The 14078-nt window shown below is 42.7% G+C and overlaps 1 protein-coding gene and 1 long non-coding RNA gene across 2 annotated transcripts in view; one reads left to right on the plus strand and one right to left on the minus strand.

Annotated features, from left to right (window-relative positions):
- The window catches only part of grin2aa (glutamate receptor, ionotropic, N-methyl D-aspartate 2A, a), a 179880-nt gene that overhangs the window by 134795 nt on the left and 31007 nt on the right, over positions 1–14078 (plus strand). The window contains exon 5 of the mRNA XM_080906362.1: positions 4736–4850. Coding sequence (XP_080762488.1) covers positions 4736–4850 — 115 coding nt within the window. The remainder of the gene's footprint in view (positions 1–4735; positions 4851–14078) is intronic.
- Positions 8972–10269, minus strand: LOC308412199. The gene is made up of 3 exons (XR_013974537.1): positions 10209–10269; positions 9919–10005; positions 8972–9219 (listed from the first exon to the last, which is right to left on the minus strand). It is a non-coding gene; the product is annotated as an uncharacterized lncRNA (long non-coding RNA).

Below are 14078 nucleotides of genomic sequence, written 5' to 3' on the forward strand. Positions count from 1 at the left end.
CAAGTGGATGGTGCACCTAAGAGCAGACCACAGCAATCTCCCAGACACAGCCCCCTCTCTTACATGGATGATATTAAGGTATATGCTGGGAGAGAGCGAGACTTCATTGATGCACCTCACCAGGCTCTACAGTGAGGACATCAGGCTGTTAAATGAACTGGAATAACATCCCAATGTGGAGAAAGAGACTTTATTGGAGGCTTTGCAAAGATGCCTTGGAGACAGTCCAGTATATAGTACCAAGATGGAAGATGGAACAACATAAACCGAGAGACACTACCAAGTGGCTGGGATAGCATACAGGAACATCTGGGCCACATATGGATTAGAACTGCCCAATTCCCGATGGGAGACACCACTGAAGATAGTTGAGAACAACAAGGCTAAGGTCCCGTGGGATTTTGAGTTCCAGAAAGACAAGCAGCTGCTGGCCAACCAACCAGACATAGTGGTGGTTGAAAAGGAGCAGAAGATGTAGCAGCCCCGGCAGACAGCAACATCACAGAGAAGGAGCACAAGGAAATAGAGAAGGGCCAGGGGCTGAGGGAACAACTGGAGCAAAAGTGGAGGTCAAAAGTGGAGCTTTAGGAGCTGTAAACCAGAGAGTGGCTTCAGCAGATTCCAGGCACAACATCAGGGATCTCTATTTAAAAGAGTGCAGTCCTGGGAAAAGCACACAACCCTCAAATTCCCAGGACACCAAGTTTGAGGAACACGCACACATACCGTCCCGCCATACATACATATATATATATATATATATATATATATACATACATACATACATACACATAAAAAAACACCCAGCACGCCCCTGCGGGCGGTTTATCCTTCAAGCTCGGGTCCTCTACCAGAGGCCTGGGAGCTTGAGGGTCCTGCGCAGTATCTTAGCTGTTCCCAGGACTGCGCTCTTCTGGACAGAGATCTCCGATGTTATTCCCGGGATCTGCTGGAGCCACTCGCCTAGCTTGGGAGTCACCGCACCTAGTGCTCCGATTACCACGGGGACCACCGTTACCTTCACCCTCCACATCCTCTCGAGCTCTTCTCTGAGCCCTTGGTATTTCTCCAGCTTCTCGTGTTCCTTCTTCCTGATATTGCTGTCATTCGGAACCGCTACATCGATCACTACGGCCGTCTTCTTCTGTTTGTCTACCACCACTATGTCCGGTTGGTTAGCCACCACCATTTTGTCCGTCTGTATCTGGAAGTCCCACAGGATCTTAGCTCGGTCATTCTCCACCACCCTTGGGGGCATCTCCCATTTTGACCTCGGGACTTCTAGGTTATACTCGGCACAGATGTTCCTGTACACTATGCCGGCCACTTGGTTATGGCGTTCCATGTATGCCTTGCCTGCTAGCATCTTGCACCCTGCTGTTATGTGCTGGATTGTCTCTGGGGCATCTTTACACAGCCTGCACCTGGGGTCTTGCCTGGTGTGATAGACCCCAGCCTCTATGGATCTTGTACTCAGAGCTTGTTCTTGTGCTGCCATGATTAGTGCCTCTGTGCTGTCTTTCAGTCCAGCTTTGTCCAGCCACTGGTAGGATTTCTGGATATCAGCCACCTCCTCTATCTGCCGGTGGTACATACCGTGCAGGGGCCTGTCCTTCCATGATGGTTCCTCGTCTCCCTCCTCTTTCTTGGGTTTCTGCTGCCTGAGGTATTCACTGAGCACTCGGTCAGTTGGGGCCATCTTCCCAATGTATTCTTGGATGTTCCTTGTCTCATCCTGGACTGTGGTGCTGACACTCACCAGTCCCCGGCCCCCTTCCTTCCGCTTAGCGTACAGCCTCAGGGTGCTGGACTTGGGGTGCAACCCTCCATGCATGGTCAGGAGCTTTCTTGTCTTTATGTCAGTGGCTTCTATCTCCTCCTTTGGCCAGCCTATTACCCCAGCAGGGTACCTGATCACGGGCAGGGCGTATGTGTTGATGGCCCGGATCTTGTTCTTACCATTCAGCTGACTCCTCAGGACTTGCCTGACCCTCTGCAGGTACTTGGTGGTTGCAGCCTTTCTAGCGGCCTCTTCATGGTTCCCATTTGCCTGCGGGATCCCCAGGTACTTGTAACTGTCCTCTATGTCTGCAATGTTGCCTTCTGGTAGTTCAATCCCCTCAGTTCTGACTACCTTCCCTCTCTTTGTTACCATCCGACTACACTTCTCCAGTCCGAACGACATTCCAATGTCATTGCTGTATAGCCTGGTAGTGTGGATCAGTGAATCGATGTCTCGTTCACTCTTGGCATACAGCTTGATGTCATCCATGTACAGGAGGTGGCTGACAACTGCTCCGTTCCGTAGTCGGTATCCGTAGCCAGTCTTGTTAATGATCTCACTGAGGGGGTTCAGGCCTATGCAGAACAGCAGTGGGGACAGAGCATCTCCTTGGTAGATCCCGCACTTGATGGTAACTTGTGCTATGGGCTTGGAGTTGGCCTCTAGTGTTGTACGCCACATCCCCATTGAGTTCCTGATGAAGGCTCTTAGGGTCCCATTGATCTTGTACAATTCTAGGCATTCCAGTATCCAGCTGTGGGGCATTGAGTCATAGGCCTTCTTGTAATCAATCCAGGCAGTGCACAGGTTGGTCAGTCTGGTCTTGCAGTCTCGGCTGATTGTTCTGTCTACCAGTAGCTGGTGTTTTGCACCTCTGGTATTCTTGCCAATTCCTTTCTGTGTCCCGCTCATGTATTGACCCATGTGCCTGTTCATCTTAGCCGATATGATGCCTGACAGGAGCTTCCATGTAGTACTGAGGCAGGTTATTGGTCGGTAGTTGGAGGGGACCGGTCCCTTCTTGGGGTCCTTGGGGATCAGGACCGTCCGGCCTTCAGTTAGCCATTCCGGGTGTCTCTCGTTAACTAGCATCTGGTTCATTTGTGCTGCCAGACGCTCGTGGAGTGCAGTCAGCTTCTTCAGCCAGTAGGCGTGAACCATGTCGGGCCCTGGTGCTGTCCAACTCTTCATACTGGAGACCCTTTCTTGGATATCTGCCACTGTGATGGTTACTGGACCCTGTTCAGGGAGGTCGCTGTGGTCTGCCCTCAGATCCACTAGCCACTGAGCATTGCCGTTATGGGTTGCATCCTTCTCCCATATGCTCTTCCAGTATTGCTCCGTCTCCAGCCTTGGTGGTGCTGTTCTCTTATTATTGTTCCCTTGCCACTGAGAGTACACCTTTGCTGGTTCTGTGGAGAACAGCTGGTTTATTCTCCTGCCTTCTATCTCTCTGGTGTACCTCCTCAAGCGGCTGGCCAAGGCTGTGAGTCTTTGCTTGGCAGTTTCCAAGGCCTCAGGTATGGACAGCTTGCTGTATTTCTTAGGCACCTTATTTGTCGCACCTTTCTGCAACTCTGTTAGTTGGCTAACCTCCCTCCGTGCTACTTTGATCTTGCCCTCTAGCCTCCTTCTCCATGGAGGGTACTGCCCCTTGTGGCTGTTCAACTTGTAACCAAGCATCTCACTGATCACTGCTGCCGTATTGTAGATCAGCTTGTTAGTGTCGGTAATTGTGGTTGTAGGTATTGCCCGTAGTGCTGCATTAACATCATCTAGCAGACCTTCTGAGGGTACTTCACGTAATCTTGGTAACCGGCTACGGGGGATCCAGGTTTCAAGCTTGGCCATGATCCTATTTTTCAGGTCAGTTCCTCTCGCACTCAACGATCCTTCTCCTATCGCACTTGGGGCTATGTACCCAATCTCGGGTGGGGGTGATGATATCTCCCCCCTGACCTGGCGTCCTGACTCCTCCTTGCCGTAGCATTTGTGTTGTACCTCGTCAATCTCTAGCTGTGAGAGCAGTCCCTTCTTTCGAATGTTGGAACACTGAGCTACTAGTTGTTTCGCCGTCATTGTGGATGTTGGGTATCGAAGAATCCATAGGTCCCTCATCCTATTCATGTAGCCCCTTCCGCCGGGGTTACTTGCGTAGTAGCATTCCAACAACGCCCTGTTTTCGTCCCTTGCCCACCGATGCCTTCTTGTTCCAGTAGCCCACTTTTCGTCAGGGTGCCCTGGTTCCTCAACACCTGACGCGGACCTTGTTGATCCGGGCGACGTCCGAGCCGGCATGCCTTCATATTTATCTGTCTCGCTCATGTCTGCGGTAGGCTTGCTTAGCATAGGGGGTCTAGCCTTAGGACCCTTACTGGATACAGACGCCCCAGGCAGGAATCGAACTTGCGATCCTCTGTTCCAAAGGCGTGTAGTTTAACCACTACGCTATCCAGCTCTCTATATATATATATATATATATATATATATATATATATATATATATATATATATATATATATATATATATATATATATATATATATATATATATATATATATATATATATATATATATATATATATGTGTATGTGTATGTGTGTGTGTATATGACATATGGTTCTCATTTATGCTTCGACTGTTCAGTTTCTTTAGTTCTAAAATACAATCATAATCCAGTCCATAATGATCAAATGTGACTTTATAACTTTCACTACAAGAGCCTGAATATTGCAGAAAGGTAATAATAATAGTAGATTGCAAATGGAATATTTCACATGCTAATGTAATTCAATTTCCTTTTCTCTTTTTCTCACAAAATCACTCATTTCATTTCTTTTGTTATTCACTGGCTTTTCCCATAACCCCCCCATCCCCCCCCCCCCCCACCCCCATCTCTTTGACCACCCTTTGCCCCACTATATCTCATCCTCTGCTCCTTTCATTCTCAGATACATGATGAATGTGACGTGGGATGGCAGAGACTTGTCCTTCACAGAAGACGGCTACCAGGAAAACCCAAAGCTGGTGGTCATTGTTCTTAACAAGGAGAGAGAGTGGGAGAAGGTAGGATCTATATCTTAAGAATCCTGCACTGAAAAGCTTTCACTTCTTTGAAAAAGAATATGAGTTTGGAGGGAAAAAAATGTCTCTAGGGACATTTTAGCGGTGCTCCAGATGCCAGGCAGCCAGCCCGATTCCTTATTTAATGACCACCATAGTTTTCAGCTTTGCTGAGCATTTCAATATGATAAACTTGCATTAGGTAAAACGGTGCGCCATCAGATTGTCATGGTTGCTGAAAACAGGTAGGCTTGATTTATAATGATTTGTTCCACATGTTCAATAAATATGCATTTCCAATTGTCCTTATTTTCTCCTTGACTAAAAGCTTAAAAGGTCATTATTAAAAGAAGAAAAAGCTTGTTTTTGTTGCTCCCCTGTTTGTGGGAGGGTCACAACAGTGGATGGATCTAAATATTGGATCAGAGTCCTTCTAAGAATTTGTACCTGTTTCGGGTCTCAAACTCGGGATCTTTGGCAAACATGTTAATTGCTTGACTAAAGTCACTCAGTAGGACTTAAATCAAAATGAAAGAAAATGACATTCAACCACCATCTTTGACTTAGAGGTCACCGCTGAGATATGCAACACAAAAACAAAACCAGGCACGAGCACAGTATTGAAAATGCCACCTATGTGTCATCATACAGCACTCAGTTGATCAATGAGCTCATTTACTGAGGAGGTTATGGATTGCTGTAACTGGTTAATGTTAGGTGGCTTCTATAAAGAATGGCCACTATGAAAGGGTGAGCATTCGTGCCATTTTAATGGACTTTAAATGGCAGTCATGTATCTTTATACCTACATCTGACTCCCTGGTACTTACTTAAATACCTCATATTTAATGCCCCCATAGCTCATACGTTAGAATGGATGAGACTGAGAGGACAAGTTTGGGAGAAGGACGGGGAAACAAGAGAGGAATTGGAGGGAATTGTAAAGGGAAGATGGATAATTTTGAGTTTTATGGTCATTTTCTTTTCTTTGCATTGATTTGATTTTGTCACTCCCTGTGCATGTGTCTCCTCACACTCTTCATTCTCCTCTTTACGGCTGTTTGCCACCTTTGATCTTCTTTCCCTTCTTCTTTACCTCATCTGTCCTCTTCCATCTTCTCTTACCTCCCCTCCTTTCCTTTCATCACCAGTTCAGATCATTTGTAGACTCTGGTGTTGTTTTTCTCCCCTCTGATAGGGCCTCAAAACACAGCTGAGACCTCTGATACCGGAGGGTGGCGCGGGTTCACGTGCATGCACGTGTGTAATTTGACTCGTCAACACTGGCTACTGACAGAAACACTTTTCGGGAGACTTGTGCAGCAACGAATGCAATTGTTATTCAAGTCAGACCCATGCGTATATGTGTGTGTCTGTGACTTACAGTTTGCAGTTCAGTTTGCCGCAATCTGCAGAGTCTCCACCCGATCTTTGAGACTAGCTGTTTCATATTTCATATCTACACACACACAAACACAGAGGCATGCATGCAAAATACCTTTTGTTGATGTGCAGAGGAGAGGCAGAGTGTGGTGTTTTTAATACAGAGCCTGGGAAATTGATCAGGACCACATGGTACTGTGGTTCAGAGAAAGCAACAGAAAGCAAGAGACACACCGAGACCCAAAGTGGAAACATAATTGGGAGCTTCTCTCTTTCTTTCTCTTTCTGTCTCCCTCTCTTTCTCACACACACACACACACACACACACTTTCTCTCTCTGGTGCTGCTGTCCCACCCATGCGCCAGAAAGCAGCGGCACACAGAGAGAGACCTGCGATGATCAAGAGGTAAAAATTCAGTAACTGCACTAAAATATGGATATGCACTAAAAATATAAAATGTGTCCCCCTGAGGCACAGGAGAGACAGGGAGAGGAGTGCTGTATGGAACGGTATCAAGACGAACAAGAGACAGAGACAGATGGGAGGGAATATTGAGAGCAAATGATTGCAAGAAATGGAGACCCAAAGAGAGAGAAAGAGAAAAGGAAAGAAGCAAAAGGAGGAAAGGAAAGGTATAAATGAGCCACCAGCATGTGTATGAGTTCCCTTTTTTTGAGCACACCTGCTCCTCGCTGCAGCGCACAGCCACATTGGTTAGATGATGTGTCTTTTCCTTTTTTTTCTTTAAGTTTTGAGAAGAGCTACCTTTAAAGTCATTGCACTTGTGTGGTTAGATGTGCGTGTGGTGTTTGGGTTTATTTATTTACTAAGGGTATTGTAACTAATTCAAATGAAGCACATTTTGCAGGAAGTCATGGGGGTATATTTGCCTAGATAATGAGGATGGAGCTTATATGGAGTTTTTGGGGGGGATTTGCGTCAGAGCTTTAGACAAAGAAAAAACAAAGTCTTGGTTGACTAAAATGGTTCCAATTTTTCAACTAATCAGTTTGTCCTAAGGGGAAAAAAAATAATTAAAAAAGTGTACTCAGTGCAGTTTACCCACTAGCAATATTAGGCTAAATTAATTACAAGTAAAACATAAAAGCTAGTGTTTTCTGCATATTAAGTAATCTTAAACTGGTTCTTTTAGTTTGAAATTATATCAGCAAACTTGGGACCAACCAGAAAGGACTTGCCATATTCATATACAGTAGTACAGTTTGTGCAGTACTGTCTTGTGTCACCCCTCATTTTGCTTCCAAGGAGCCAGACTCGGATCATGTGATCTCGAACAATTCAGTTGTTAAGTGATGATGTATTAACCCTGCTTCAAGGTCCAAACTATGCTGCGTTAATTAATGCTGTTGTCATTTTAGCACGTTTTAATGCTTTGTATCGAGCCCCTAAAAATAGTCAGTGATCACTTATTGCCTCTCTGGGTTTTTATTACGACTATTCAAAGCTCTTTAAGGTTTTTAAAACCCTACAATGTAACTACAGCCCATCAGCGAACAGTTTGCCAGGCGACAAATATTTGAATGGGACAGAAAAGAATCACTCTGAGGCTAAAAAAAGATTTGAATGGGTACATGGACATTATTTGGACATTTGCTGTTTCTTCTCTCATTTTCAGTCCAGTACCTGATCAATTTGAGAGGAGTTGTGTGTTAGTGTTTTTGTTGATTTATGAATAATTCAAGCATGAAAAGCCACCTAATTCAAGGGATGAATGAGAGCTGTGTTTAAAGAGCTTATATGTCATTATTTGGTATCAGCACATTTATTCTTCCTCATAGTTTGAACTCTTAGGCAACTGTCTTGTAATTTCTTTAAGTAGCCTTCAGGAATGGTCCTCCAGGCTTATTAAAGGACACTCAAAGCTCTTCTTTAGATGATCCCACACTGCTTCAATAATGTTGATGTCCGGTCTCTGAGGAGGTATTTTCTGCATATTCTTCTGCATATCCCAAACACCACTGGCTGAAATGAAGCCCCAAATGATGACACGACCTCCACTATGCTTTATAGATGGCTGTAGATACTCAGTGTTTTGTGCCTATCACTGTTGTTCTCCACTTCTCCAGTTTCCTCCAATTTTATTTATTTATTGAATTTTTTAATTTTTATTTTTTAAGAACAAGTTACACTAATTGTTCTTTAAGAATCACCTTGTTGGTGTAAAAATACTACTTAATGCCCGTCAACCTGTGTTATCTTTGACATTCATGGACTCAACTAAATAAATGACAAATTATTTGCTTTCGTGACAGGCTACAAGCAGAGGCGGAGCCAGACATTTGAAACACCCGGGGCTTAGCCCAAAAGGATAGTATGCATGTGGGATTTTTTTTTCCCTTGGGGGGGGGGGGGGGGGGGGGGGGGGTAGAAATGACTGAAAGATTAATTGGCTCTGTTTTGAGTTTTGTTCAAAAAAGAATGACTTCATATAGGGAAAAATATATATCACATGTGCAGGACACCTTAAACTAGTTTTTTAATTAAGCAGCAAGGCATAACAAAATCAGGGCTGTATCAAGACACGAGGACTAAACCCCAATTCAACCAGACCCAGAACTGATCCAGAATTAAAACAGGACTACAACAGTTCAAAATCAGGACTACTTGGGACTTAACCAAGACAGAACCAGAATCAGAACTAGATGATAGTAGCACTAAAAATCATCATAGACCTGCACTACACTTATTTTTTAATTTTACCAAAGTACAATATTTAGATTGAGAAAGGTTTATATAATTATTTAGCCTTGTTGTGCAAACAAGCCTGCATAACTTAATAAATATAGAATTTGAAAAATAACAAACCTAAAAAGAAACACTAGGTATGAGATACATGAGTACCTATGATACGGTGATACTTTTGGTAAACAACCATTTGACTAACATGTGTGTCTCACCTGCTCTTGTTCATCTCTGTTCTGTCCTCATTCTCCATCTCCCTCTCTGTTCCTCTCTCCCTCTTTGTGCTGACAATCATCAAATATACAGATATTTACAAACTCTTCAGATAAAAACACAAACACTTTTTAATTGTAACATCAAATAAGACTAAATGTTTATTTTTTTAGATTGATAAATATAAAAAACATATTTGTTAACTTTAAGAGTAAAGAGAGAAACTATCTGTATTTCTTAATTTTAAATGGCACCAAATTGTATTCAAAATTGAGCCACACTTATGGAGCTCCACAGTTCTTTTCCTGGTGTTTTGGTTGACATCTCTTGATTTTCCCATGTCACAGAAACAGGCTCTGTGTTTTGCCTTATATGCATCCACAGCTGTGCCACCTGTTTACTCACATGGACTCTACTAACCTATCAGAAGCTTCTTCAGCTCAGAATGGAATCGTCTGGAGTTTTCTTATTAATTAACAATAAACTTAGTGTACATGTACTCCTAAATTTGATGAAAGTGATAAAAAACAGAAAGCTCTGTCTCTCTTTATTGTGACATTTAACTAATTCAAAAGATATTTCAATATTTATCTAAAACAAAAGTTTACTCTAAATTGATGTTGTGCAGTAAAAATGTTTTATGTTTTCTCCCTAAAGTGTAAATATCTGGTTACAAATGTGAATATCCTGCTGTGTACTGAAATTCCTCTTGTTTTGCATACAAATATACTGAACAACATACAAAGCATAATATATAAAATAACATTTACCTGAGTTTTTCTTTGAAAGAACCCTCTAATGTCCATTCTTATATTTCAGTACATAACTGAAACCGATTTAGTCGGGGAGGGTAAGAACTGAAAATATGAAATAAACACACGTAAGCTAAGAATCTCTAAAAAAAAAATAGCATTTGTTCGGCTTTTCATTTCGCCATTTGTTGATTCACTTGAAGAGCAAGTAACGTAATATTGGTCAAGTGATCAGTTTGATATCAATCTTTCGTGATGCACCGTCATATTTACATTATTTGTACGGTACGAATGATTTGCTTTGGTACCTGGTCAAACTTAAGCTCTCCTTAGTATGGCTGGCTCCGTCTCTCCAACAGCGCACTGACGGGTAGCAGCTGCCCCGCCCCCTCGCTCAGTCGCTTAGTGCCTGAGCTCGGATCATACCAATATCAGGGGGGGATTCACGCACAGTCGTAAATTCCCACAGTGTGCACTATGTGCTTCGAATATTGTGTGTACTTTTTGTTTTATACAGTTGTCAGCCAGGCATCTAACTATGAAAAAATTGCACTCCAAAATACCCCGGGCTTCTGACAAAACAACCCGGGCTTAAGCCCAGTAAGCCACCCCCACGCTCCGCCCCTGGCTACAAGTAACAAAGTGCTTAAAGCTAAAATGTAAAATTCTTAATGTAGACACAAAATTGGTTCATCCCTGGAGTTAGGTGCCTTTACTTGAATAATTCATAGGGCAAAAACAAAAGCACATTGTTCTGAAAATGGTCAAGTAAAAATTCTGGACTGAAAATGAGTGGAAAAAGTCTGGAGAACTGTTGGTGTAGAGCACTTTAAAAATGTCCAGAATGTCTGGCCCCTTGAATACTAGTGTATAACTTTATAATTGCTTCATAACTAGTTTAACACATATAAGTAACGCGATTCATCACAGGGTGTTAAAATATTTATTTCACTTAATATGAATTTGAAAAAATGTCTAAAACACAACATCTATAAAGAGATATTGTACATTTCATTCTACAAATATGAATCTGAATTTATAACCTTATTACTCTTGCTAAGCAGGTTCTTTGTGAATGACTTTCACTTTTTCATGTTCTGCCTGATGCGATTTGATCAAATAAAACTAGGCATTCATCACAAATTAGCTAAAATCACAGTAAATAGAACATTTAAATAATTAAAGTTACCATTTACTAGTTACATTTTTTCCTAATTGTTTAATTTTGAAACAATCAAAGTCTAAAAATATTAACTGCTTCAAACTACTGTTCATTCAACAGATGCAACAAATGTACAAGGAAACATAATCCTTACTTACTACATATCCAAATCTAGATCCATGAACCTCTTATTTGATCAAAATATATTACATTTTCTGTTTGTATATTGCCCTTTTCTTATTTATGAAAGTCTACAGCATTGTAATTGTTTGCTGCATTAAAGCATGACTTCATCAACAGCACGAGAAAAGTGTATTTACCGATCAGAACCAGGATGTTATATTTTATTCCTGCTGAGTCGATGGAGTGCGTAAACTGCTTCAGGAACTGCTGTGGCGTTAGCAGCCAGTTCACAAAATAATTATTACAGACAGCATGGGATTTGTGCTTGGAGAATCACAATATGGAGAGCAGACGCACAGAAAAGCCCACGTGCATGCAAGTCGACACACAAACACGCACATGCGTCTTCGATTCAGGCGTCGCTATTCTCTGAGCCTTTGTGAAAGAGCTTCACTTTAAAGAAATATGTCTAAATTAATGGATTCCGTTTCTTTTCGATTTTCCACTCTTTCATCCTCTTTCTCTATGCCCTCATTTTTCGCGCACAAACGGCGGCGTGCACGTGCACCCGCACGCATGCACACATTCGGAGCAAGCGTAGGGTGTAGGAGAGGGAGAGCAGAATCCATTTTCCTGACATAATTTTGTCTGACAGGAGTGACAGATACTATTTTATGACTGAATGGGTTTCTCCATGCTATTAGGAACTCATTCTCCCATAATGCAACTTGCCACAACGATAACTCTCCCCGTGAGACTGGCACAGAGAATGTGCTTGGTGTAAAAGCCATGACCCCGGTTTTACTTTATTCTTTTATCATACTCTATCTGTTATTCATCCAGGTACTGGTTTATTATAGCCCTTGAATATGTGTGTGTGTGTGTGTGTGTGTGTGTGTGTGTAGGTTTGCGTGGGCAGAAAAAGTGTAATACAAAGAGACAAATATGAAATGAATGAAATGAAGAAAAAGACATGTTGGTACAAAGAGCAAGACCTTTAAAGAAACAAAGATAAAGAAAGATGATGATGGAATAGAAAGAACAACAAAGCGGAACAAGTGTGAAATGACAAAAGAAGGAGTGGTAGATGAAACAAGTGCTTTAAGAAAAAGTATACAAAGAAGTATACACCGCACTTCAGGGACAGAGTGTCATCCCGCCACCAAGTGGCTCTAAATCTATTTCAGAGTGATGATGCGATAGGATTGCCGGCGTGGATTGTTATAATGCTGTAATCCCACAGGCTTTAAGATTGTAACCACACACATACACAAACATGTGCACTGCTTTCCATGAACAGCATGTGCACAATATTTGGTATTAGATGTGGGTAGATTCAGCATTTTGTTCTCTGACCAGTCGATAGAGAGTATCTTCCTACCTCTATGGGAATTAATTTATAGCCCCTCTTTCTTTAATTGGAAAGAAAGAGCGATTGGGAGGAAGAGGGAAGAGGAGAACAGCAGGACAGGAAATCAGAGGAGTTGCTGAAGTCAGCTTCTTCTTTCCCTCCTCCTCCTCCTTTCCCTCTTATTTTCTGAGCAGTGCATTTATCACGCTTCTTAGTTTATTGACTCATCCAACCAAATCAGGACTACTCTTCAAAGATGATATTAATGGCCGTACGGGTCAAACAGGATTTAGTTGTACAAACAGGAGAGAGGATAAGAAAATGAACTCGGTAGGAGGGATCTCCATCCATCCATCCAACCATCTATCCATCTGGGCCCATGTTCTAGTAATTCAATGCATTTCAATTTTATTTTTGTAGTGCCAAATCACAACAACAGTTGCCTCAAGACGTTAGCAGTAGGCAGTAGTCGAAGCAGAAATGCCTAAACCTCCCCTTTCAAATCAGGACCACCTACTTCAACTCTTCTGGCAGGACATGAAGGTGCTCCCAAACCCACCAAGAGATTTAATCCATCCAGGGTGTCCTGGGTCGGCCCCAAGGCCACTTCTTGGTGGGACATGCACAGAACACCCCACCTAGGAGGTGCCCAGGAGGCATCCTGGTCAAATGCTTGAACTACCTCAACTGACTCATTTGATGATGAGGAGCAGTGGCTCTACTCTAACATCCAACCGAATGACTGAGGTCGACAACCAGTCTTTATTGTCTGATCATAATTATGATACAGGAATTACATTTTTACTTTCCCATTAAAATGTTCTATTATCTCCACCCCTTTAATGCATAAACACTCACACAGACACAAACGCACATATGTGGATGGGCGCATACACATGCACTCACTCGATTGAGAAATGCAAAACAGCTGGGCTAAGACAGACAGGAAAATGTGGCCGATCCCTTGAGACTAACGATTACACGCAAGAAGCATGGGTGCCACCTCAGCGTACCGTCCGGCTTTGCTTTCCTCAACACATATGCCTACGCAAACACAAACACACACACACATTCACACACACACGCACAGTTTGAGGAATGTAGCCGACAGCAGAGTGAGCTGTTGACAGCGGTGCCGACTAAGAGTGGAGAAGAGACTCTAATCCCTGTCAGAGGATAGAAAACCACTCAAAGCAAAACAATTAAAATGCTAATTTCACTTCCTCCTCTCTGCTCGGCTGTTAATGACTTAGCCAGGCGTGCAGGCGAACCAACAACATGTGTGTGTGCGTGTGGTTGTGTGCGGATAACAAACACTGTCTCATGACTTCGAGGTCAAGTGGCTGACATATTAGCATTGCTATGATATGTGTGTCGGGTGCAACTGCGTTAAGATATTAGGGGTTTTTTCCCCCACACACCTAAAACAAAGAAACTATGTTTAGCTTAACCTTTTGCAACCCTGCTCGCAATCTTGTCACTAATGTCTACGAATGAAAATATATCAATACCTCTGTCTGCATGTGTGCAGTACTAGGATAG

This window comes from Rhamphochromis sp. 'chilingali', assembly GCF_963969265.1.
Source record: "Rhamphochromis sp. 'chilingali' genome assembly, chromosome: 15".
In the NCBI taxonomy this organism is placed as follows: domain Eukaryota; kingdom Metazoa; phylum Chordata; class Actinopteri; order Cichliformes; family Cichlidae; genus Rhamphochromis; species Rhamphochromis sp. 'chilingali'.